The sequence below is a fragment of the Onychostoma macrolepis genome, chromosome 04 (assembly GCF_012432095.1).
Source record: "Onychostoma macrolepis isolate SWU-2019 chromosome 04, ASM1243209v1, whole genome shotgun sequence".
In the NCBI taxonomy this organism is placed as follows: Eukaryota; Metazoa; Chordata; class Actinopteri; order Cypriniformes; family Cyprinidae; genus Onychostoma; species Onychostoma macrolepis.
In genome coordinates this window covers 33,715,695-33,741,487 of record NC_081158.1, presented here as the reverse complement: position 1 = coordinate 33,741,487, position 25,793 = coordinate 33,715,695, and the positions used below count along the sequence as shown (strand labels likewise).

At 34.5% G+C, this 25,793-nt stretch overlaps 1 protein-coding gene across 6 annotated transcripts in view; it reads left to right on the top strand.

Moving 5' to 3' along the window:
- Positions 1 to 25,793, top strand: part of cmah (cytidine monophospho-N-acetylneuraminic acid hydroxylase) — a 36,020-nt gene that overhangs the window by 6,545 nt on the left and 3,682 nt on the right. For 3 of the 6 annotated variants that reach the window (XM_058772432.1, XM_058772433.1, XM_058772428.1), the window contains exons 3-16: positions 9,310 to 9,401; positions 10,412 to 10,524; positions 11,052 to 11,242; positions 11,346 to 11,426; positions 12,680 to 12,746; positions 12,823 to 12,904; positions 14,749 to 14,886; positions 15,009 to 15,144; positions 15,814 to 15,957; positions 16,829 to 17,003; positions 17,100 to 17,216; positions 17,290 to 17,405; positions 20,980 to 21,154; positions 22,542 to 25,443. In XM_058772432.1, coding sequence (XP_058628415.1) covers positions 9,310 to 9,401; positions 10,412 to 10,524; positions 11,052 to 11,242; positions 11,346 to 11,426; positions 12,680 to 12,746; positions 12,823 to 12,904; positions 14,749 to 14,886; positions 15,009 to 15,144; positions 15,814 to 15,957; positions 16,829 to 17,003; positions 17,100 to 17,216; positions 17,290 to 17,405; positions 20,980 to 21,154; positions 22,542 to 22,598 — 1,684 coding nt within the window. In that variant the 3' untranslated portion in view covers positions 22,599 to 25,443. The remainder of the gene's footprint in view (positions 1 to 9,309; positions 9,402 to 10,411; positions 10,525 to 11,051; positions 11,243 to 11,345; positions 11,427 to 12,679; positions 12,747 to 12,822; positions 12,905 to 14,748; positions 14,887 to 15,008; positions 15,145 to 15,813; positions 15,958 to 16,828; positions 17,004 to 17,099; positions 17,217 to 17,289; positions 17,406 to 20,979; positions 21,155 to 22,541; positions 25,444 to 25,793) is intronic. The other 3 variants (XM_058772434.1, XM_058772431.1, XM_058772429.1) reach the window with 2 other exon arrangements.

The window sequence follows — 25,793 nt, the reverse complement described above, 5'->3', positions numbered from 1 at the left end:
CACCCAAACTGGACACCTGTTTGTCCACCCCCACCCATCTAAATGACCATCTGTTTTTACTGTCCAGTGATCCTAAGGTATTTATGAATATTTTGGGAACCGTGTTTTTGTGTGGGCCATTGAAGACTATTATGTGTTTAAACTTTTTAAATTGTGAAACTGTGTTAAACGGGACAAAGGGAAGTTTTTATTGGAGTTTTTCACGCACACATATCAAGAAAAAATATACGTAAAATGAGCAACGACTTGCTAGCGTTGTTGTAACGAACTCTAACTAGTTTAAAAACGTTTTAAGTTGAATAAAAAGTTAAAACAAACAAAGCATCTGACACCTTAGTTAAAACAATAGCATAACATTACACGTTAAATAATACAGAGTTGACTCATCTTACCATCTTCTAAAACAAAAAAAGCATCAGAAGCGAACGTTAAGTAAGATACTTTACAACGTTCTAACATTACAGATTAAAAGGTAGCTTTTGACACAAGTTACAGCAAATAGATCTGATTTATCTTACTGTCTTCTAAAACAAAAAAGCATCTGACATGTTCGTTAAGTAAAAAGTCAAAATCTTGTTACAAAAATTAAACAAAAAAAAGGGAAAAAATAACTGTGATCTAAAAGAAAGAAAGAAAGAGAGAAAAAGAGCAGACTATTTTACGCAGTCTCCGTCAGATAACCTCGTACTACCGTGGCAAACTCAGAATGAGTTTACGAGCAGGCCAGACCACACCTACCGCCCCCCCCCCCTAACAGCGTAAGGAGAGACCGACGCAAAGATTTAAAAGAATTAATGTTTTAACATTAGAACGAACGTTATTTTTAATAAATCTTTAACATTTCTTAATTAATGAAACAATTCGGCACTCATCCTAAAGCTTTTCACTTTAAAATTAGGTGTTTACCTTTTAAACAAACAGTAGGCCTGCCTAAGCTGCAGGGAAATGTTGCTTATTTTATTTACTTTAGTTTAGTTATTCGCACTTAATTTAGTAATACCTTTATTTACTCTTCTATTTTTTGTCAAGTTTAAGACTTCTGACGTGTTATATAACCCAGACTTTTTTCACTTTTAAAAATTAGGTTTTTAATTTTTTTCTTATAAAAATCACCTCTAAGCCACAGGAAAATGTTGTTTGTCTTGTTTTATTTTATTTTAGTAGTATAATAACTTTATTTACTCTTTGATTTGTGTCAATCTTTAAACGTTCTAGCCTGCTATAACGGTTAAAACGCATACACACGTATGTGAACGGAAACCGGTATGAAAGCAAATGTTTTGGACGTCTTTGGATTTTTCAGCCGTAGATGCCTAAACTTTTTACATTATCGCACGAAATGTAAATATTTCGTCTCACGCAGGGGGCAACGAAATGAGAACGGCATTGTGTGTCTGGACGGATGATTAACGACGCGACCGTGTCAGATCAAGAGAGTTGTTGTAAAACATCTAAAAGTGTTTCTGGAGATGCAACTCATTTGCAATCTGATGAGTTTTTGAGGGGATCTGGCATCGTAAACTTTGGCGTTGCTGTTCATTTATCAAACGACATGCACGTTAACCATTTTATGACATACACCTGCTAGTATGAACTTTGTCAAAAGTTTAGACTTAAAGTTCACTGTCCGGTCAAAGGATGTTTTGAAGATTGTATATGACACATAGCTGGTTAAGTTAAAAGTTTAGGTGTAGTTTAGGAAGAAAATACTCAAACATAAACACAAACATACACATAACCAATCCCCTACATTTAAACATTTAAACTTTTATGATGTCTCATACAAACCTTTTAGAAATAAAAACTTTTAGAATCACACTGGGTATCTCTACAAGATGATGAAAAGCAGCATGATTAAACAACAATATAACTATTGTTTTAACAAATAAGCTAAGATTTGTAGTTTTTATATCTCTCAAACCTAAAACCATGAACCTCTAAAGCAAGGATTAGAAGCAGTCAAACGATCCTGTGATGAATACAGAGAATTTCTTCATGAATTAGACCTAAATTAGACTGAAAATTAATTGCCATAGGTTGTTCGCAACAAAAGTAATTCCTAAACAAGGTCCTACAAATGCCTCACAGAATCTTTACAGCAGATTAGACTTTCTTTATCACTTTAAAATTGTATTATTAACCGTGGTGTTTAAATGCGGCATGTTTATTTTCAAAGTATAATGTTTTATTTATTAAAATAAAAACAGCTGGTCTATATAGGTTTATTTTACTAAGAATTGATCAAATAATTGACAGAGGAAATAATTCAAATAAACGATAAGTCCAACTTATCAACCCCCGCCTGATGTGTCTGACGGTTTGTGACAAATATCTTACTGATACAATTGTGTTAAGATGTTAAGTATGTGTAAAACATGTGCAAAGTTCAATATTACTGTTAAAAATAGTATAATAAAACACAAACACTCGCATAAAAACAAACACACACACACACACACACACACACACACACACACGCACTAAAACAAACCTATACAGTTAAACATTTAGACTTGAATGATGTTTCATACCAAACTTTTACAAATAAAAAACTTCACACTGGGTATCTCTACAAGATGATGAAAAGCAGTACGATTAAACAATGATATATCTTTTGTTTTAACAAATAAGTTTTAGATCTTTCAAACCTAAATCATGATGCTCTAAAGCAAGGATTTGAAACAGTCAAATGAACCTCTGATGAATGCAAGTCAGTTACAGAGATTTTCTTTATGAATTAGAGCTAAATCAGACAAAAAATTAGTTGTCATAAGGTAGTTTGCAACAAAATTAATTCCTAAACAAGGTGGTGCAAATGTCTCACAGAATCTTTACAACAGATTAGACTTTCTTTCTCACTTTAAAAATGGTATTATTAACCGTAGGGTTTAAATGCAGCCTTTTTTCACAGTATAATGTTTTATTTTTTATTTAAGAATTGATCAAATAATTGACAGAGGAAATAATTCAAATAAACGATAAGTCCAATTTATCAACCCCCGCCTGATGTGTCTGACGGTTTGTGACAAATATCTTACTGATACAATTGTGTTAAGATGTTAAGTATGTGTAAAACATGTGCAAAGTTCAATATTACTGCTAAAAATAGTTGAATAAACCACAAACACTCACATGAAAAACAAACAAACACACGCACACACACACACACACACACACACTAAAACAACCCCTGCAGTTAAACATTTCAACTTTTACGATGTCGTATAAATACACTTTTACAAATAAAAACTTTTAGCATCACACAGGGTATCTCTACAAGATGATGGAAGACAGTATGATTAAACAATGATGTAACTTTTGTTTTAACAAATAAGTTAAGGTTTTGTAGATTTTAGATCTTTCACACCTAAAACTGTGATGAGGATCAGAAGTTGTCAAATAATCCTCTGATGAATGCAATGCGCTTTCAGAGGTTTTTTCTTTATGAATTAGATCTAAAATAGACTAAAATTAGCTGTTGTAAGGTTGTTTACAACAAAAGAGTGTCTTAAACAAGGTGCAACAAATGTCTCATCTTTACAACAGATTAGACTTTCTTTCTCACTTTAAAAATTGTATTATTAACCATGCTGTTTAAATGCAACATTTATTTTTTCACACTATAATGTTTTATTTTATTAAAATAAAATAAAAACAATAGGCTCTTTATAGTTTTATTTCACTAAGATTTGATCAAATAATAGACATAACCAACAATAAAATATTTGATAACTCCATCTTATCACCCAAACTGATGTGTCTTACGGTTTGTGATGACATCAGAATCAGAATCAGAATGAGCTTTATTGTCAGGTATGTTTGCACATACGAGGAATTGTTATAGTGACAGAAAGCTCCACAGTGCAACAGAAAGGCAGCAACAGGACAGGACACAGATAATAAAAGAATAATATACAAATAGGCAATGTACAAAATAGCAAAAACGCAATATATAATATAGACAAATATGTATGTACAGTTATGATATGTGCAAAATTGAAATAAAAAAATAAGCATGTGTTAAGATGCACGCTATGTGTGTGTAAAATATGTGTAAAGTTCAATATTACTGTTAAAAATAGTTTAAAAGGTCATTTTTAGCTTTCATATAGGATTCACAACCACACTCAGTTGCTTTTTGTGTAACAGAGACCCGCCCCCGGGGCAGATGAAAATAGAATGTATGAAAGACTTTTCTTATTATAATAAGATATTATAATGACAGACTAAAAACTTTAGATTGATTAAAACAACTGAGGTTACGCATTTCTCTTGAATATGTATACAGTAACCAGTGAGTACATGAAACATTATTGTATAAATACACATCCTTGTAAATTCAGCATGATTCTATCATATTAATCAATAAAAAAGAACAACCGGTTTGTTGGAAATAAAAAAGTAAATAAATAAAAAAATAAAGTTGTTTTTCTAAGTTAGAATGTTTATAGTGTGTAGTAAAATCTTAACTTTAACCTAAAGCATTTTTCTTTCAAACTCTCTCACGCACGCACACGGCTTTCCCACAAACTCCCAACAACATACATAAGTTTTGTTTTATCATCTAGAAACCCTATAATGGAGTTATGTGTTGCATTATTACAACTATAGATGCCGAAAGAGGTCATTAACCTGTTTAACCTGTTTAAAATGCGAACAATATCACTTAAGACTAGTTTGACAAACAAGGGTACGATCATAAAACAAGCCTGGATCCAATTTGAAGCATTCTAACAACAAGTACAACCATTGCAGTACAACCAACTTTATTACAGACTCAAGGTCCAAATTTAAAAAAGACAGTAGACCACCTATACAACCCATAGCATCTATCACAGACATAAAGAGTTACAAAATACAGCAAAACTGCTGTCTCCACAACTTTGACTGATACCGTGTAGTACTAACCCCTATATTTGATAAACCCACAATAATCTCATTTTTAGAAGCATTAAGCCGACAGATAAAACTATACATAAGATTTCGTAACAGTGTTTTAAAAGTGATTACTCTCGCACTCGCAAACATTTCACTTGCACTATGCACTATGACATCTAGGCCTCCGTAGTAAGATTCTCCTTGCATCATTATAAGCTACTTGCGGCTTCTGTAAACTAGATGCTTAAAAATGTTAAAAATACCGGTCACGTTCAATTAGATGAAGACATGCAGAGGTAGCGAACACAACAAACTTGGGGGAGGGTCGCGAAGCAAACAGTCTAACACAACACACGCTCTCCAGAATGGTGCTGATGATGGGTTCATAATGTCACGATGAAGACCGACGGGGTATTCAGACACCTGCAGCAGGACTGACTGACTTTTTCTTAAGATTTGATTTCAAGAACACACAACCGAATCCTAAAGCTATTTCACGAAATAACGCAACAACGGGTGCACCATTTCAACATATACACGTCAAGTCTGTTTTACCATAAGTATATCGTATTCTTTTTATATACATATATTTGTTTAGGCTAAATACGTTTTAACAATTCTTCTTGTTTTTACAAAGATGTTAAATTGAACACGTGTAACTAATACCTCATTCAAATGTCGCGGTCTTTCAGGCCAACGAACTACAATACCCAGCATACTACAAACATGGCCGTCGGGGATACATATACCAAAATGGTCATACGCGACAGATCTCTAAATCGTCGGACTTCTAATTATTCGCACGCTCAGATAACCTATATAAAAAGACACACATGTCCACACTTTTTGTGAAGAATATTAAGTTCTGTGTTGTGATGCTACAAACACTTTTATTTTATTTTTTTTTACTTATTTATTTTTTACGATCTGCGTTACTGATGCGAAGCCCAATTCTTTTCTGCGAAAACGATTCATTCCCACAGTTCGGTTCAACGAACCAATTCATCGGATCCTTACGTCATCTCGCAGCATTGTCCGTATACATTTCTTTTCTAACAACTCGGGGGGTCATTTTATATCAGTGAAACATTTAAATAAAGTTAACTGCGTGAACTCATTTTAGTGATTATTGTCTTTTGTTCATTTAAGTTAAAGATGTTTGTTCACCTCAAATATTAGTTGTAATCACCTACAAAAGTGTCAGGCATGAAGTTTATATGAGTTTGTAAATAATTACGATAGGGTTACAGGCTTCGGGTAGTTGGGTGCATGTAAGCGGTGAAAACTTAATGTGACAGTAAATGTGACAGACGAGAGTGTTACTCAAACAGTCCACCGTGTCATCTTTTAATAAAATATTCCATCGAATGTCGCTAAGGCAAATTATGTAACAGTGTTCATTAAAACGTTGAAATGAATATAAGCGTACAAATATTCGTAATGACAATAAGTACGATATACTCTAAAAACACAACAGACTGATCCCTGCTAAGTACGTCTAAAATTCTGAGATATCTTGACGTTATCCGTGCTACTGCGCTAGTTGTGAGATATAAACCGCAAAGTTTTTCATGGCGTTACGCTTTGAAACCGGAACCGTTTCAAAGAAGTTTCCATGACTTTGTTCGTTCTTTCCGTTTGAATTTGTGTACCGCGGTTTCACCATCCTTATCTTATTTTCCCAACCTAATTGTAATTGTTAGGCCTTACGTTTTGTCTTGTTAGCTCCTCTTTGTTCGCATAAGTCAATAGTTCTACGAATTTGGTTGATTTAATAAAATATTGCATCTTCATTCGAGACATTTACGTTATATTATTATATCATCCTAGTTTATATCAGATATACAAGATCGTTTCTTATTAAATATTATTAAATTGATAACAACAAACAAAAAAACTTGCTTTGAATAACGAGTTAGTTGAGTCAACCTTTTATTTCAACAATAACTGTTGAGTATACAATCATACACTGAGTGAAGAAAATTATCAAATTTACAAACAAACAGTAGTAACGACATTAACATTAATTAATTAATTTTAAAGTGAAAAGCTTTAGGGTGAGTGCCGAATTGTTTCATTAATTAAGAAATGTTAAAGATTTATTAAAAATAACGTTCGTTCTAATGTTAAAACATTACTTTAATTCTTTTAAATCTTTGCGTCGGTCTCTCCTTACGCTGTTAGGGGGCGGTAGGTGTGGTCTGGCCTGCTCGTAAACTCATTCTGAGTTTGCCACGGTAGTACGAGGTTATCTGACGGAGACTGCGTAAAATAGTCTGCTCTTTTTCTCTCTTTCTTTCTTTCTTTTAGATCACAGTTATTTTTTCCCTTTTTTTTGTTAAATTTTTGTAACAAGATTTTGACTTTTTACTTAACGAACATGTCAGATGCTTTTTTGTTTTAGAAGACAGTAAGATAAATCAGATCTATTTGCTGTAACTTGTGTCAAAAGCTACCTTTTAATCTGTAATGTTAGAACGTTGTAAAGTATCTTACTTAACGTTCGCTTCTGATGCTTTTTTTTGTTTTAGAAGATGGTAAGATGAGTCAACTCTGTATTATTTAACGTGTAATGTTATGCTATTGTTTTAACTAAGGTGTCAGATGCTTTGTTTGTTTTAACTTTTTATTCAACTTAAAACGTTTTTAAACTAGTTAGAGTTCGTTACAACAACGCTAGCAAGTCGTTGCTCATTTTACGTATATTTTTTCTTGATATGTGTGCGTGAAAAACTCCAATAAAAACTTCCCTTTGTCCCGTTTAACACAGTTTCACAATTTAAAAAGTTTAAACACATAATAGTCTTCAATGGCCCACACAAAAACACGGTTCCCAAAATATTCATAAATACCTTAGGTAAATACCTTAGTAAATACCTTAGGTATCACTGGACAGTAAAAACAGATGGTCATTTAGATGGGTGGGGGTGGACAAAGCATACTGGGATCTCTCTTTTATTACAGGGACAATGCATATTAATAATCATTTCTGTCAATATGCCAGAGTTAGCCAGAAGGCTATTTTTCACCTGCAGTCCCTAGACAGGTAAAAGTCACCGTAAAAAAAAAAAAAAAAAGTACATATGTACATAACAATAACAATTACAATACAATTAGAAAAAAGTACTATTAAGCTAAAATGTACAATAGAAACACAACAGATCAACATTCAGACAAAATACATGGACACATACACACACACAAAAAGCAAAAATGATAAAATAATTAATAAAACAAACAAAAACTCCCCAGAGGAGGGAAAACACAACCGACATTTGGACTACAGGGCAGGGCAGAGTGCGAACAGACAAGGAACACAGACAACACACGATGCTAAGATTTCACAATGATCCGACACGACTGAGAACTAAACAAGCAAACAAAGTGGAGAAAATGAACAAATAATGGCTTAACAAGAAGGTGAGGGAATATTGTAGGGCTGCTCGATAAATCACATGCGATATTCACACGCATCTTGTCAGTAAAGCCGGTTCTGTAATCAGTGGTAAATCTCCATCACGTGCTGATTTCAGATGGAGCAGCATTGACTACACAGAGCCGTAGTTCACTGACAAGCTGCGCAAAACCACATTCATAATCGCAGCCGATATCATAGATATTATGAAATTGCGCTGTGATAATAAAGTTCTTTGCGTAGCTTCTCAGTGAACTACGGCTCTGTGTAGTAAATGCTGCTCCTTCTGAAAGCACGTGAAAATACCACATTTAATAACATGTTTTTACTCCAAACTCAAATTAGGCCTATACTTTATTATATAGAAAATTATAATAAGATAAACCATATATTGTCATAGTTGTGTGTTTAGAAGGGGCGCAACTGCACATTTGCCAAGGGCTAGTCACGTTGAATCAATGAAAGCAGTTAAATCTTCTGTTTGTTCAGCAACCGCTACAGACATTTCCTCGATTTCTTCTGCGGGGCATATTTGGAGTTCAAAAAACCAAGAGTTAACCATACTTAAGTGACAGATCCCTGACAAATTGGCATTTTTTTGGCATGTTACAAAAGATTTCTATTTAGAAGGAATTCCATCAAAGAATCCTGAAAACAAATGTATCACAGTTTCCACAAAAACATGTAGCGGCATGACTGTATGAAAGATTGATAATGATCAGAAATGTTTCTTGAGCAGCAAATCAGCATATTAGAATGATTTCTGAAGGATCAAGTGACACTGAAGACTGAAGTAATGATGCTGAAAATTCAGCTCTGCATCACAGGAATATATTACATTTTACAATATATTAGAAAACAGCTATATTGAATTGTAAAAAACATGTAACAATATTACTGTTTTAACTGTATTTTTGATTAAACAAATGCAGCCTTAGTAAGCAAAAACATCTTCAAAAAATAGAAAAATTGATTACGAATCACTAAAGAAGTACACTTGTGTGTTTGTGTAACAGAACAGTGCGCTGCACCAAACACTACTGGAAACTGAACGTGGCCACTATGGAGTACGTCAACCCTCCAGACAGCTTCATGCAAGATGAACTCGGTAATATCACTGTTATATCAAAAGAAGGCACTGAAATCAATTTCATACACTCTTGAAAATATGGTTGGTTCTTTCTTACCATCGCTGTCATTTTAATTGCAGCTAATGCATAATAGGGTGAAGTCAGCTAAAATGGGCGTTTGGTAAATGTCACGTTTTGGTAAATGACTTATACCATCAAATAAGCTACGCATGAGATCTAATGATATTCTTATAAATTAGCATGAGTCTCTTAAATATATTTATATTTTTTAAATGTGAATGTGTTTTAAAATTATGAGAGTTAGAGTATCAGCAGGTACCTTCTTGAGCCACGGCACAACATTCAGTTAAAATGGGCCAATATAAAAAGAAAACAACACAGGTAATTTCAGCTTAAATCATTTTATTTTTAACAGTAAATTGACACTATTGTCTTTAGTGTGCCATAGCAACACCATAAATGTATTTCATTAAATAGAAAGGTGAATGAATATTTCATTAAACAATGCAATTAAAAATGAACTGAGCATGTTGTGTAGGTGTGTGTTTCTGTGCATGTATGGGTGTATGCTTGTATTTTTTTTAAAGACTGTCAAGAGTTTGTATGGATGCATATCTAGGCCTATTAACCTACTTTCACCCTCAATTTCTGTGTAAAAGTGTGTGTGTGTGTGTGTGTGCAGCCCATTTTACTAACATCTTCCTTTCTTTCCCTTTTTCTTCTCTCGTCTCTCTTTTCCCTTTCTTTGTCCTCTTTGCCTTTGCTTCATGTAACACTCTGCCCTTCCCGCCTTAAAAAACTCAAACCAATAAAAATTAATGTTACATGTCAACAAGTATTGAAGCAACAGTGCAAGACCGGTTATTGTGATTTTCTGTAAAAATTTAAAGATATATGATGCTACAACCTTATTTGGCCCATTTTACCTGACTTCACCCAATGTATTCCTAATATAGATGGATAATAACTGTATATAGTTGTTGGAAGTGAATGCTGTGTTATTGTCTTACTGTGTTTGTGTGTGTAGAGGCAGTGCTGTCAGACACTGACGGTAGTTTAGAGCTGGTGGAGTTGAATCCTCCAGACCCCTGGACCGCAGAACCCAGAGAAGCACAAGAGCTGCATGCTGGAGAGATTACGGTACATTACAATCACCCACACCCTGACTAAATCATTCAGTGCTTTGTTAGTAAATAGCGCTTTCTCCATCGCACCCACGTGAGATCTCATTATTGATATTGATATCACATGATATCTCAATCATTGCTCCTACACAGCAAAGAGAACACAAATGAAGCTTCTGCTCAAGTTTGTGTTAAAATTAAATGATTTGAGCTGCTCCGTGTTAATTTGACTCGTTTTAATGCAAATATGCACAAAACAGACCATGTATCTGATCATGTCTCTGATGCAAACAAACTGCTGGAAAAAAAACCTTGAAGCAATGCACGCCATTGTTGACTGGTTACTTTATATTTCTCTTCACACATCCACTCCCATGTAAATACACTGTGCCTTGTATCATTTGATTCCTTTCTGTTCAAAAAAAAAAAAAAAGACAGCAGCTGTTTAAAGTTTGATTTACAACCAGGAACATACCTTTAATATTTGACTAACTGTAATAAAACACCAAAGGGCTATTCATCAAAGAATCCTGTGCATTTCAGCTGACGTACATCACACATGCATGTGTGGAGCTGAAAGCGGGGAACAAGCGGATGATGTTCGACCCGTGGCTCACAGGACCAGCGTTTGCGAGGGGCTGGTGGCTCCTTCACGAACCTCCGTCTGATGCCATGGACAGACTCAGTCAGGCCGATCTCATTTACATCAGCCACATGCATTCAGATCACCTGAGGTTAGAGTCTGATCCACCATATTATATTGTATTGCGTTGTGTTGAATTGTATTATATTATGCCACAAAACCGTACATTTTAAATGGACTTTTTTTTCTATTAGCTACCCAACTTTGCAACGTCTTTCCAAGAAGCATCCAGATATTCCCATTTACGTTGGAGACACTTCACGGCCGGTGTTTTGGTGAGACTGAAGTCTAGAGGAGAGCATTAAAATAAACTAATGAAGATGCACACTTAATCGAAATAAAACGGAAATAGCGATATTAAATTGAGCTGATGTTATGGCTATCACACTTCAAACTATTATTATTCTGGTCATTTAAAAACTGGCAGTATGCACAATCAACACAATCAACTCAGAATCGACACAAAATGCCACATTTTTAAAGACAAATTGGTAACACTTTATTTTAAGGTGTTCTTGTTACACGTTACATGTATTTACTATTATAATAACAATAAATTATGAATAACATGCAATAATCCTAAAACGAACACTACACTCTTAAAAATAAAGGTGCTTCACGATGCCATAGAAGAACCTTTTTGTCTAAATGGTTTCATAAAGAACCTTTAACATCTGAAGAACCTTTCTGCTTCACAAAAGCTTCTTTGTGGCCAAAGAAGGTTCTTCAGATTATAAAAAGCTAAGAAAGAGATGGTTCTTTAAAGAACCTTTGACTGAATGGTTCTTTGTGGAACCAAAAATGGTTATTTTATGGCATCGCTGTGAAGAACCTTTTAAGCACTTTTATTTTTAGGAGTGTAATCCTAACACTGTATGGACAACTTAAAATAACGTATAACCAATAAATCTAAGAGCAAAAGATGCATATCTGACACTGTAAAGATTCAGTGTATGGAATACAATCATAAATCCAATATCTCTGTTACTTAGTGGAAAAGATTATCTTCAGCTGATCAGAACTGCTCACACTTACATAATCTAAAACGATAAAAGACATGGAGTTACAATTTGAAAGTGAAAATTTGTGGACATTTTATTAAAGAAATTTACCTGTTGAGAGTGTGTTGACAGTATGTGTTGTTGGGGTTTTTAACATTGGCTGCCATCTAACTGCCAATGTCAATGACATTGGCATTTGCAGATTTTTCCTGCCTTTTTGTTTTTCAAATCTGTAACTGCCAATGTCACCTGAGGTGACTTCGGCAGTTAGAGATTTAAAAATAAAAATTGCGGGAAAAATCTGTAACTGCCAATGTCATTCTACTATTAACTATAGGTGACTTTGGCAGTTACAGATTTGAAAATTCAGTTTTTCTACTTCAAAATTTTACATTTAATTCAATGCGTTACTTCCTGTTTCTTTGTAATTATTCGTGAAATTTACTAGCAATTTTCAAGTGAAAACTGTTTCAATACCAATGTGTTTTCCAGTGTACATCTTTCACATTTAAGGGTTTTTGTTGCAGGTATCTGGAGAAAAGTGGAGTGAATTTAACAAACATCAACGTGGTGCCGTTCGGCGTGTGGCAGAATGTACGTTTTTTCTTTTCTTTTACTCTTTTCATGTGTTTTTTTTTTTTTTAATTTTGGCTTTGCTATTATTCGAAAGGTGGATGAACACCTGCGATTCATGATTCTGATGGACGGAGTTCATCCTGAGATGGACACCTGCTTGATCGTGGAGTATAAAGGTATTTTGCTGCTCATTTAGACTGTTGCGTGGCATTCTGCTGTTCAGCTTTTGTTTGAGAAACGGCAAACAGATAAACATGCAAACAACAATACAATGTAAGAGTGGGAAGCAAAGCGGTTTGGCTGCATTTTATTTTATGCTTTATATACAAGGTGGCGACAGGACATTTAATTAAATTAATTAATTATTTAATGAATTTAATTTGACAGTCTTCAGACAAAGTTTCAGTGAACAAACACAGCATTAGTTTAAAGGATGTGAACATTCTGTAGTTTTCAGCATCAGAAATGTGGTTTGAACAGTTTCAAAGCCAACAGAACCACCATTGCGTTGCATTCCTATTATTAGCAGAAGCAAAAAGCAAAAAATGAACTATGGTACCGTTCAAAAGGTTTTTCAATGATTTAGAAATCAGTCTCTTCTGCTCACCCAGGCTGCATTTATTTGATGAAAAATACAGTACAAATGTAGAATATTATTACAATTTAAAATAACTCTTTTCTATGTGAATATTTTGTAAAAAGTAATTTATTCCTGTGATGAAAAGCTGAATTTTCAGCATCATTACTTCTGTCTTCAGTGTCACATGATCCTTCAGAAATCATTCTAATATGCTGATTTGCTGCTCAAGAAACATTTATTATTATTGGCATTGGCATTATCGGATTAATATGTTGAAAACAGCCTTGCTGCTTCATATTTTTGTGGAAACTGTGATGCATTTGTTACAACCCTGGCTCTGGGGAAGCAACACCAAGGACACAAAACAAGTTTACCAAATAAAATAAGGTTTATTAAATAACAAAAGAGAAAAGAAGAAGGGACTGTCACAAAAACATGCGCAGCTACTGCCAAGCTGGCTGCAGGATCAAAGAGAGAGAGAGTGAGAGCATGTGTCCCTTCAGGTGACTGCAGGTGAGCTACTGAGTAACTGCAACAAAACACGAGTTAGAACAATCCCACATAACACATTTCATTCCTTGATGAATAGAAAGTTCAAAAGAACAGCATTTATTTGAAATAGAAGTCTTTTGTAATATTATAAATGCCTTTAGTTTCACTTTTGATCAATGATGAATATGATTCTGATCATTGATGAATAGAAGTATTAAATTCTTACTTATATTAACTTTATACAGTATTACCTTTTTAGGTAATGCTTTATTTTAAGGTGTTCTTGTTACACGTTACATGTACTTACTATTATAATAACAATTAATTATGCATAATTACATACAAGTAACACTAAGCCAAACACTAATCCTACTAATTCTAACCATATAGTAAGTATATGTAGTTAATTAATATTACTCAGTACTTAAATGTATAATTACATTGTAACAAGGACACCTTAAAATAAAGTGTAACCCCTTTTTATTTTATTTTAATTCTAATTAAATAGTAAATAATATATTACTATTGTAAAGATATAAAATTGTACTTTAAAATTAAAAGTCAATATTTGTCAATATTCTATCAATTATTATTATTCTTATTTTATTTGACAATTCTTCAAATTCAAGTTACAATACTGATATTTCTCAAATTCTTCACTTTCATACTTTTTGAACCCTCATGTTATGATGTTGGAAAACCACGTTTTTAACTTTTAAGTGTGTGTTTAGTTGATGATCCGGTAAAATGATGAAAATGTATAAAAGTTGGACATTTTATGAACGTGAAAGTAAAGTTCCCCCAAACTTTTGAACAGTAGTGTAGTTTTACATTAAGATAATGTTGACACAATGAAATTATGGCCTCAGTTAAGTGCCTAAACCCCTTTAGAAATGTACAATGCTGCTAAAAAGTGAACTGCATGAACTCAAACAAAAATCTTCCAAGGTCACATGATCCTGAATACGGTGGACTGCACCAGACCAAACAATGGACGTCTTCCTCACGGTGTTGATGTGATGATGAGCGACTTCGCCGGCGGCGCCTCTGGCTTCCCCATGACCTTCCACGGCGGCAAATACACCGGTGAGTCACGCATGTCGCTTTAAACAGGTGCATTATGGGAACAGGCAACCATTCAGCACAGTCAAGAACAGCATAATGACAGAAAAACAATGCATGCTAATGCAAACTCTTTTTACTGACAGAAAGCTGGAAGGCAGATTTCATCAAGAACGAGAGGAAGAAGTTGTTAAACTATAAGACACAGATGGTGAAATCACTGCAGCCCAAGATCTACTGCCCTTTTGCCGGATACTTCACTGAAGCGCATCCCTCTGACAGGTGAACACATGTCCCTCGATAAGCCTTATCACAGAAACTCGTCTAGTCAACGTTTAACTATGGTATCCAGGAACACATTGTAGGTCAAATCGATAGAGTCAACATGGAACCGCTTCACGCATGTAGTGTGTTTCTAAGTGAAATGCAATTTAATTACAATACATGTTATAGATTTTTTTTAAATGAATACTTTTTGAATCATGAAGGGCACAATAAATTATTATTACTAATATATATATATATATATATATATATATATATATAGGTAGGTGTGCGTGTGTGTGTGCATAATGCTGTTCTTTTGAACTTTCTATTCATCAAAGAATCCTGAAAAATAAAATATATCGTGGTTTCCACAAAAATATGAAACAGCATGACTGTTTTAGCATTAATAATAATCAGAAATGTTTTTTGAACAGCAAATCAGCATATTAGACTGATTTCTGAAGGATCATGAGACACAAGACACTGAAAATTCAGCTTTGATCACAGAAATAAATTACATTTTAACATATGTTCACACTGGACATTTCACAATTTTACTGTATTTTGATTCAACCAAAAACATTTAAAAATCTAAATTATTCCAATTTTTGAATAAAGTGTACTGTATATAACATCGAAGTATATATGAAATGTATGACAGGAACACTTGAACATGACTAACAGGTACATAAAGGAGACGAACAGCAAGAACAGCGCAGCAGATCTGAATGAGTCGATAAGGAAGAGCTGTCCGAACATCCTAACCTGGACTCCTGTACCCGGATCAGTCCTGGATTTGGCCCTGGCACTAAATGACCCATCCAACAGGTACCTTCACATGGCTTTACATTACCATTAGAACACAGCATTTGAGCACGTTGAGCTTGAGTGCATTTGACTAAAAGGGTCTCAAAAAATAAATAAAGCATTAATATTTGCATGAAGAGCAAACAATATGCAAAAACACTAACATGACACCAGTGTTATTTTACTATCACTGAGATACTACTGTATTTTTTTATTTGTTTTTTTAATTTTACTTAAGTTTTAGTAAATTGTGTATTTTGTTTTTGTCATTTGTATTAGTTATTTAAACATGTGTATGTTGTTTTTATTCATTTTTATTTGCTGAAATAAAAAAAAAAGTTAAACTTTGTATATTTGTGTTAATTATTAATATTTATTTATTAAAACAAAAATATAAATGTTATTATTTTGATTAATAATTAATATTAAGATTTTTAAATTGTATTATTAATCATTTTCTGGTCATCAAAGAATCCTGAAAAATTTATCGTTTAATAGTGAAATAAGTTGTGCCATAAAATAAGTTGAACTTTTTCAAATTTATTATATTTCAGTGAACCAAACTGAAAGAATTATTCATTTTTAAAACTATTGTTTTTATTTAATATATTTCTTTAAATGTTGTTATTTTTGGTTCTAGTTTTAACTATAATAATCCTGCAAGACAGGCTGAATATTTATGCAATTTTAAAATTCATGTGATTTATATAAGTATTTATCTACAAACATATTTAATGCAGTCTCTATTGTTTTTACCCTTTTGTATTTGTATTTAGGCATGCATCTGTTTAATTTCCATTTCATATTAACATGTTCATTTTGCATGTTGCATGTGAGAATTATTTTTCCATCTGCATGATTTTCTTCTCTGGTTTTACTATCATAACCACAGGAGCGTCATCACTGAGCCGCCCGGCAGCACACAGATCTATAAGGGCAGTTGGGACTTTGACTTGTATTTGGATGAACTGAATGCTTCTGTTTCAGCTGAAATCTTTAAATACAAAAGCTGGATCCAGTACTATTATAACTGGGCAGGATTTAAAGACTACAATCTGGTCATTCGGGTAAATCATATACTTCATAACCAAACTGCTGGTGGATTTCACACATAATGCAATAACAACCCCATAAACTGATGCAGTGAACTGTTTTCCCGTCAGGTCATTGAGACGGATGATGATTTCAAGCCTCTGAAAGGAGGTTATGACTATCTGGTGGACTTTCTGGATCTTTCTTTCCCAGCCGCGCGTCCAGAGAGAGATCACGCGTATGAGGAGGTACAGACCGAGCAGGATGAGATGCACAATGAAGTTTAATACAAACTGATAAAATCAAATGTGTGCGTTTCAGATCCAGAACCGAGTTAATGTGATGAGACACGTGGTTCTGAACGGCCGGCTGTGGGACGACCTGTACATCGGCTTCAATAACAGAATGAGTCGAGATCCTGATGTTTACCACCACAAGTAAATACACACGAACATCCTCACAAGATGAAAGTGCATTAGTCATGTATCAAGTGGAAATATAGTAAATTCAAAGACCAAAATCCAGGAATGTAATCATTTAGCATGGTATTTACATGGTATCCTGAAGTATTCCTAGCAAATGAAACTTTTAACATGTTGCATATAATATATATATATATATATATATATATATTCATATTCAAAATGTTTTTAACTGTGGACATCTAAAGTAATCCATAGTTAAATAAAGTCAGTCTATAATATTATTTCTCATCATTTCTTATATCTTTTTTTATTGGCAGATTCCGGAATCGTTTTCAGACAGAATTGCCACTATTGCAAATATTTTTAAATATTTATATTTAGCTTTATTATTATTATTATTATTTTAGTACTTCAGTAATTTTAGTACTTTAACCTTGTTTTGTTCCAATTTGTATTATTTTTAGTGGTGGGCCGTTATCGGCGTTAACGTGCTGCGTTAACGTGAGACTCTTATCGGGCGATAAAAAAAATATCGCCGTTAATCTATTCTCAAAGTTGGGTTGGGAGCTGGGCCTATACTACGCAAGCTATGATGACTTTCACCTCGATATTTTAGCGCGGATGTATACCTAGCCGAATTGCACTGTAGGGGGCGAGAACGAGTATTCGAACCTGTGTGTATGCGTGCTAACATGGATGCAGCTATGAAGCCGCCGGGTTTGCTTCAGGGAAATTTTTTTTTTAAGAAGCTTCCCAATGGAAATCGGCAAGTCATTTCTATCTCTAAGTTACATAGTCGCGCTCTCTGTATCGCGCGCACAGCAGAGTTCCGCCCCGGTTCGCGCACACACACACACACACACACACACACACACACACAAACAAACGTAAGCGCACACACAAGTGAGCACACTCCCACTCCTATTTGTAAATATTAAGCCGCAAAACGTCTATTTAAATATGACTTCTGTGTGTCTCTGTGTTAATGTATGGCGCAGACGCACGGGTTTGTTCACTACTCGTACAGAAGCCCGCGTGACGCTTGCGGCGATATTAACGTCTGTTGTCTCACTAAATGAGGACATAAATACATGAACAACATCTCCAGAACTGCTCTGAGAGTCACTTCATGAGCATTCGAGCGTTTCATTTGAGAAAAACTATCCTCACGGCAACCCGTCAAAATAAAAGTTCGGTTTCACTTGAAGACATTGGGCAGAACCTAATAGGCTACTACTACTAAAACTATTAAAACCTTATCTTTAAGGAATAATCATACAATGTCTTCAATGTTATTATCAATATTAAATTCTTGATGACTGCTAGTTGTTTACTACTAGTAGTGAACTTATTCTGATCTACTTGGCAGAATTCAAATGAGCCATTTTAATCTAGATTAATTCCAAGATTACAGTGAGATTAATCTAGATTAAAAAAATTAATCTATGCCCCACTAATTATTTTGTTTTCATTTTTTTTTAGTTTAACATTTTCATCAAGCACTTATATTTTATTGTAGCTTTATTTTTGAATAGTTTCAAAACAATAACAAAACTGAGTGTGTTTACATGAACCCTCTTAATGCGATTATAATGACATTTTGGTGTACGCCGATTTTAATCGAAATATACAGGCATGTAAACACCTTAATCGCAGTATTGCTGCTCTGACCAAAGTGCGCATGCGCTAGTGACAAATGAATGACGTGATATGCACCTGTAATAATACGCAGATTAGAAACGATGGCGGGGAAGAAAGCATCGCATTTCTGGGGAAAACACATCTCGCTGCCACCAGTCTCTGTTCTTTACCCTCATCCAGAAACTTCTTGTTATTCCAGACAGACTGATGATGATCAGATCAGATCTCTGTGTGGAGCACTGGCTGCTGTCAGACAAAAATCTCACTGGATTATTACAATTAATGGCTAAATGAATGTTTGGAAATGTAAACTGAAATTATTGACTTAGACCATTTTTAGCTGCTGAAAATACTAGTGTTCTGATCATTTTGGCCACCAATGTATATATTTATATTTATAGGTCAGGTTTTCAGATCCTCTTTCAATTCTCACAGGGGTGTAGCAATCGTAATTCATAAGAAGTTCAATTTTAGGTTTGAGGAAATTATAAAAGATACAAGGAGGATGTTGCATTCTAATTCTTGGCCAGCTTTTTGGAGAAAGGGTCCTTATCAGAAGTGTGCACTGTAAAAAGCCAAATTAAAATTTTAAGGCAACCAGCTTCAGCAGATTTTAGAGTTTGCTCAACTTATTTTTGTGGGAGATTCTCAAATTTTTGTTGTATAAACTTAAAATGACAAGTTGAGAAAACTCAAAAATCTGCTGAAGCTGGTTGCCTTAAAATTTTAAGTTGGCTCAACTTTTTTTTTTACAGTGTGTATGCTCCAAATTTGAACCTACTTTTTTCTCTTAATTAATTGCCAATATTTCATCTTTTTCTGTTAACCACATCATTCTTGGAGGAGACTTTTAACGGGTCATGAACTGCCTTTTTGATTATTTTGTATTGTTTACTGATGTCCACTTATTATGTTATCAATATTTTTACATTAAAAAACCATCATAATTTACAAGTAATAAGATATTTTCTGTCCTGTTTTTAACCCCTAATCAGAATGCTCTGTTTGAGCAGGCGTGGCGGATTGTAGACTCGGAAGTAAACGCCCCCTGCTGTGATTGGCTAATAGTTGTGTATGTTTAACAGAGTACATTCCTCATACAGTAGATGGAAGCTGCTATGATTTAGGTCAAAAACACAAATACTCAGTACATAACAAACGATCTGTAAGAAGAGACACAAAGCAATAGTGATCATGTAATGAAAAGAGTTACTCACACTTGTGTTGCAACATTACAGTCAGATCCAATATAGTCGGCACTGCATCATCTTTCAGTTTTAATCTTTCTCAAAATCCCGCATCAAATTGTGCCTTGTTTGTAAACGAATCCATGGTAAAATAAAGTGAACAAATTGACGCGGTCTGGCGCTTCATTACAAATAAAGTTCATTCACTCTTTCCTAACACTGGGATTAGAAGGAAGGCAATGCAAAGGCTGTTTTTCCACAGCGTGGCACTGAACAGCATCGCCTTCAAACTTCATATTTATCGTTTGGTTTCTGCATAGTCCTGCGCGTTTCCCTCTCGTAAACACTACATGTGCGAATCTGAGGCAGCGATGTTGAATCAGTGGGCGGGGCTAAACAGGCAGTGATGTAGAATCAGTGGGCGGGGCTAAACAGGCAGCGATGTAGAAGCAGGCATTGATAATATTCTGCGGAGGCAATGCTTATCCAGACTATTACATCATAGAGTGGCACGTTCTACAAGCTGTCGTTTTGGCAGAATGCTTTCAATATAAGCTGTTGTACTAACGACAAAGTTTTGAGTTCTGAAACTTACAGGATGTTTTTATACTACAATGACCTCTTATATGTTAAAAGATCAAAGGAATTTTGGTTTCTCAGTTCATGGCAGATTCATAAAGTATGTTTTTAAATATAGAAATCAGATGCACTTTGCAGATTCATGTGGTCTATAATATCTGTTGTTGTTTTATTGACAGGTTCTGGAATCATTTTCAGACAGAACTGCCTCTATCAGCACCAGACTGGGATAATTTCCTTCAGATTGCCTGTGAAATGGATGTGGCCAAACGAGAGCAGTCACAGCACTATTTGTTTGGTTTTGAGGGTCTGAGGGGTTTGATTCTGATGCTGCTGCACTTCAGCTTAATAACTGTAAGCAGTGGTGGAAATGGCCACTGGGGACTCTAGCTTGAGGAGGGGTTAATAATGGTCATTTTAGATGACCTTTCGGATGTATTTAATTCTAAAACACTTTATAATCTATAATAACATTTATTAACAACTTATTTAATATTTTCTCTAAACCTTCTTGTATATTTACACTGTAAAAAGTGATAAGTTGACTTAACTTAAAAAAATTGAGGAAACCTGTTTCCTTAAAATTATTAAGTACATAATAATAATAAAAAAAAAAAGTTAAGTGAACTTGACGATTTAATTAACTTATTTTTTTAATTATCTTTTACTTAAAAATTTTAAGTTAATTGAATTGTCAAGTTCACTTAACTTTTTCAAGGAAACAGGTTTCCTCAATTTTTTTTAAGTTAAGTCAACTTTCACTTTTTACAGTGTAGACAAGCACCTGCAATTCTGGCCAAATTAAATGTACGTTGTGTGTGAATTTGCACATATTACTTTGCAAAAACATTTGCAGTTAGTTTTTAATATTATATTCTTGAGGACTCTATACTGTAAAAAGTGATAAGTTGACTAAACTTTAAAAAAAAAAGTATTTTTTTTTTAAATTTTTTAAAAAATGCCTTAAAATTACTAAGTAAATAATAATAATAATTAAAAAAAAAAGTTAAGTGAACTTGACAATTCATTTAACTTATTTTTTTAATTATCACTTACTTAAAAATTTTAAAGCAACGGGTTTCCTCAATTTTTTTAAGTTAAGTCAACTTATCACTTTTTACAATGTATGCTTACATTTCTTTTCAGGAGCACTAGTGCTCCTGCTTAAAAAAATATAAATAAATAAAAAAATAGGAACAGACCTTCTGATCAATGACAGGAGGGTCATTCCTGGGATTCGGTAACATTTCAACTTGGAATATACATGTTTTTCAACTACATGTGATTCAACTTCTGAATACCCCACATCATTAGGCACATATCAAACCTCCAAAAAATATTAATCATATTTTAATATATCATATTCAAAATATCATATTTTTCCACCTCAGGCATTAAAGATCTTTTATTATTTTTAGTTTTTTTTCCAGCTTTTTTTTTCTCAACCCCGTAACAGGATCGGTTTAAAAAGGGTTTTACACAGAAATCGTTATAAAACAAACATCTACCTACTGCTCTTGTGCCCCTGATAACAATTTAATGATAATTGAATGTAACATTTATCATCATTTTCACATTTTTATAGGACTGAAGCTAAAAATACACAAATTGTGTGTATACAGTCTCTTTATTTTTGTAAAAAATATTTTTAATTAAAAATTTTAACTAAAACCACAATTTTATTGTTTTAGCCCTTAACATGTCAGATGGTAATCAGCAAGAAATACTTTTGTTCTTAAAGCCGGTGCGGTTCCTTCATCGGGTCAGACTGTGGTTCGGCCGCCGGCGGGAGACATGATGCTCACGGATCCGTCAGAGAGGTCGCTCCTAGAAAATGTCAACTGCATGGTAAGTCTTGTTTTTTAACATTTGCTAACTACCAAATCAGTGAACATAATTATTTAAATAATGAGACACAACGAGATGTATATAAGTTGTTGTAAAGCACCACAGCTTGTAAGTGTAACGGGATTAGGTGATTGACAGCAGTAGTTGCCTATCAGCAAGTAGTACCTTCTATTTAAAGACCTATTGGCTGTTACCTGGGATGAGTCACGTCCGTTTTCCCCCTTTGTTTGCCTGTGTTGATGGTGGCTGTAGGTAAGCGTGCTATGTTTTAAGTAAAGAATAATTGACGACGGGCCGTTCGCGGAGTGGCCGTTACACCTAGGGTGTGCATTATTTTTCTAATAATCCAACGGACCGAAGTCAATTATTCCGCTTATACTACGGTTGCCACACCTCAAGACATCGATCAGATTATATATTTCAAGGCATTCCTCCGGTATTTACTTAAATCGCTATTGTGAGTAGGATTATTTCTTCCGCATCTCATCCAACGCCTCCGTTACTCATTCCAAACCCACTGCGCCATGTGACGTCGGAGTGACGTCTTTTCCATGTTATTTTTGGACGTCCAATTTAGGTCCACTGAAGGGGTTGTTTTGTAACGCCAGGCGGCGTCTTTTTCGGCGTCTACAGCACGTCATATATTGACGTCCGTGGGACTTCCGTGTAAGGGCTATTTATAGTCCAAATGTGGTCATTTGTGGACGTCTTTTCAACGTCAAATTTAGACTTATTTTATATATCATTTTTACTTAACTTCTATAACTGTAGTCCTGTGTTTTGTTTGGCTCAGCAGCTAGATTCAACAGGAAAATGTAAAAAAAAAAAAAAAAAAAAAACATGGCCTATTTGGCATACACATAATAAATCGTGACTGTTTATTAAAAAAAATCTGTATTCATATGTATCAATCATGTTGATAACAACAATGTTGATATTTGTAAATAAAAAAAATATTACATACAATCATGTAAATTTCCTGCACCTAGACGTCCAAATGATGTCCAAAAAAATACCCAGTTCAAAGGTCAAATGTCGAACGTCAATCTGACGTCCAATTTGGGTCATGGTTAGACGTCCAAATAGAGGACCTAGTTTGGACGTCGGAATAGATGTCCAGAATTGGTCATGGACCGACGGACCCAATATAGACATGATCTGCACGTCTATCCGACGTCCAATGTTTAGTGGGTTAGTGTGTGTGCAAACTGTAACTGTTATGTATGTGCGGTCTGTGAGGAAGAGAGAGCGGGAGATGTGACATGATCTATTGTTTTTATCATATTGTTTACTATATTTATTTGTTTGGCCAGTGTCATTGTGGGTTTTGGTTATTTTGCTGTTGTAAGACCTTTGAAATAACAGAAATCATTTGGCGAAGTGATACGGTCATGTAATGCGGTCAAGAGCTGCCTGGAACTACGTTCGCCGTGCGTTTCCCTGAAAATAATTGCACACCTTAGAACGTTCGGCAGCCAATCAGATTCAAGCATTCAACAGCCCCGTAGTATAATAGGTGGTAATTTAGAAATTATTAGGGTGTGCATAACCTGAAATTGTTTTGTTGATCATAGTGCAGCTTGGTCTTCTGGTGCTAGTGCCCTTTTCACGCTGCTTGGTGTTTGCCTCTCGGGTATGTGTATGTTTATGTTTGGGAGCTTGTTGTATAGGGCAGTATGGTGGTGTGGGCTTAACATTTCTTTTCGCACGCTAAAGTGGGCATGGTTTCCTATGTCCCATTGTGCTGCTGGTGGGCATGACTGTGACAGATCTGTGCCTATAAAGCGTTCTATCTGGTGTGTTATCCTGATGGTAAGTGTTTAAATTATAATTGGGAGTGGGGATAATATTATGATTGGTAACGTCGTCTTTTGTGTTCGTTGTAGGATTTTCCCTCTCGTTCTATGCCGTGACAGACGCGATCATCGTTATTAATTAAAGGGGACTGCTAGTCTGATTCTTATCGTGCCGTTTTAGTGCCCTGCTAAACATCTCTGGCTTGTTGGGGAGGTCTGATCAGCTCTTTTTGTTTGTATAAGAGAAAAGTTGGCCTCTTCTTTTGACTTAAACCATTTAATCTTTGGTTTTATTTTATTTTATTCTGTGGAAGTACAGTTTATTTGGCTTGGTTGATTTGATTTTTTTTTTTTTTTTAAACTAATTAAGTGGTTATAGCTCTTGATGTATGTGATCAATCATTTATTAATGCAACTCTACTTGTGTGTGATCATCTATTGAGTTCAAGTGGTTTTGTAATAATCTCAGGTGACCAACTATTTGATCCTTCTAAGGTTATATTGCTTTCTCTCTTTACTTCTGCTTATTACTGTGTTATGAACCCACTGTGGGTCATATTGGTTGGTTGTTGGTTTTTCCTTTGTTTGTTTTGCAGGATGGAGATTGGGTGAGTGATTGTCATTATGGCTGAGGACTTACACCTGTGTTTGGAGCTGATGCCGGCAGATTTAAGCAGTTCCTTTCAGTTGTGATGGGGCTCGTCTTCCTTCCTCGTGTTGTGTTTTGTCTCCTTTTCCTTATTTAATCCTACTTTAATAAGTGTAATTATTTTTATTTACTATGTTCCAACGTGTTATCTCCTTATTTGTCGCGGCTTGCAAGCCGGCCGTGACAACTGACATCCACTGTTGTGAGGACTTGCTTCATTAGTGATGTCCATATTGCCATTTCTATGTTAATTTCTATAGTTTCTTAATTTTCTTTTTGATTTATTGCAGGATCGAGCTAGGGTCTCACGGGTGGATTGATCTTCCTCCTTGTGGTGGTGGTTCCTTATCGTGAGTGGTGTACACTTTGAGTGTTTGATAGTGTTATCCTCAGCCCTGCTGGTATTATTAGGGCCCAAGCAGGGCTGGACTGGCCCTGGCATTTTTTGGTCCTGGTGGCCCACCACTATATATATATATATATATATATATATGTATGTGTATGTGTATGTGATATACACTACCATTCAAAAGTTTTTGAAAAGTAAGATTTTTCATTATTTTTTTTTTAAAGAAGTCTCTTCTGCTAACCAAGTCTGAATACAGTAATATTGTGAAATATTTTTACTATTTAAAATAACTTTTTCTATTTGAATATATTTTAAAATGTAATTTTATTCCTGTGATCAAAGCTGAATTTT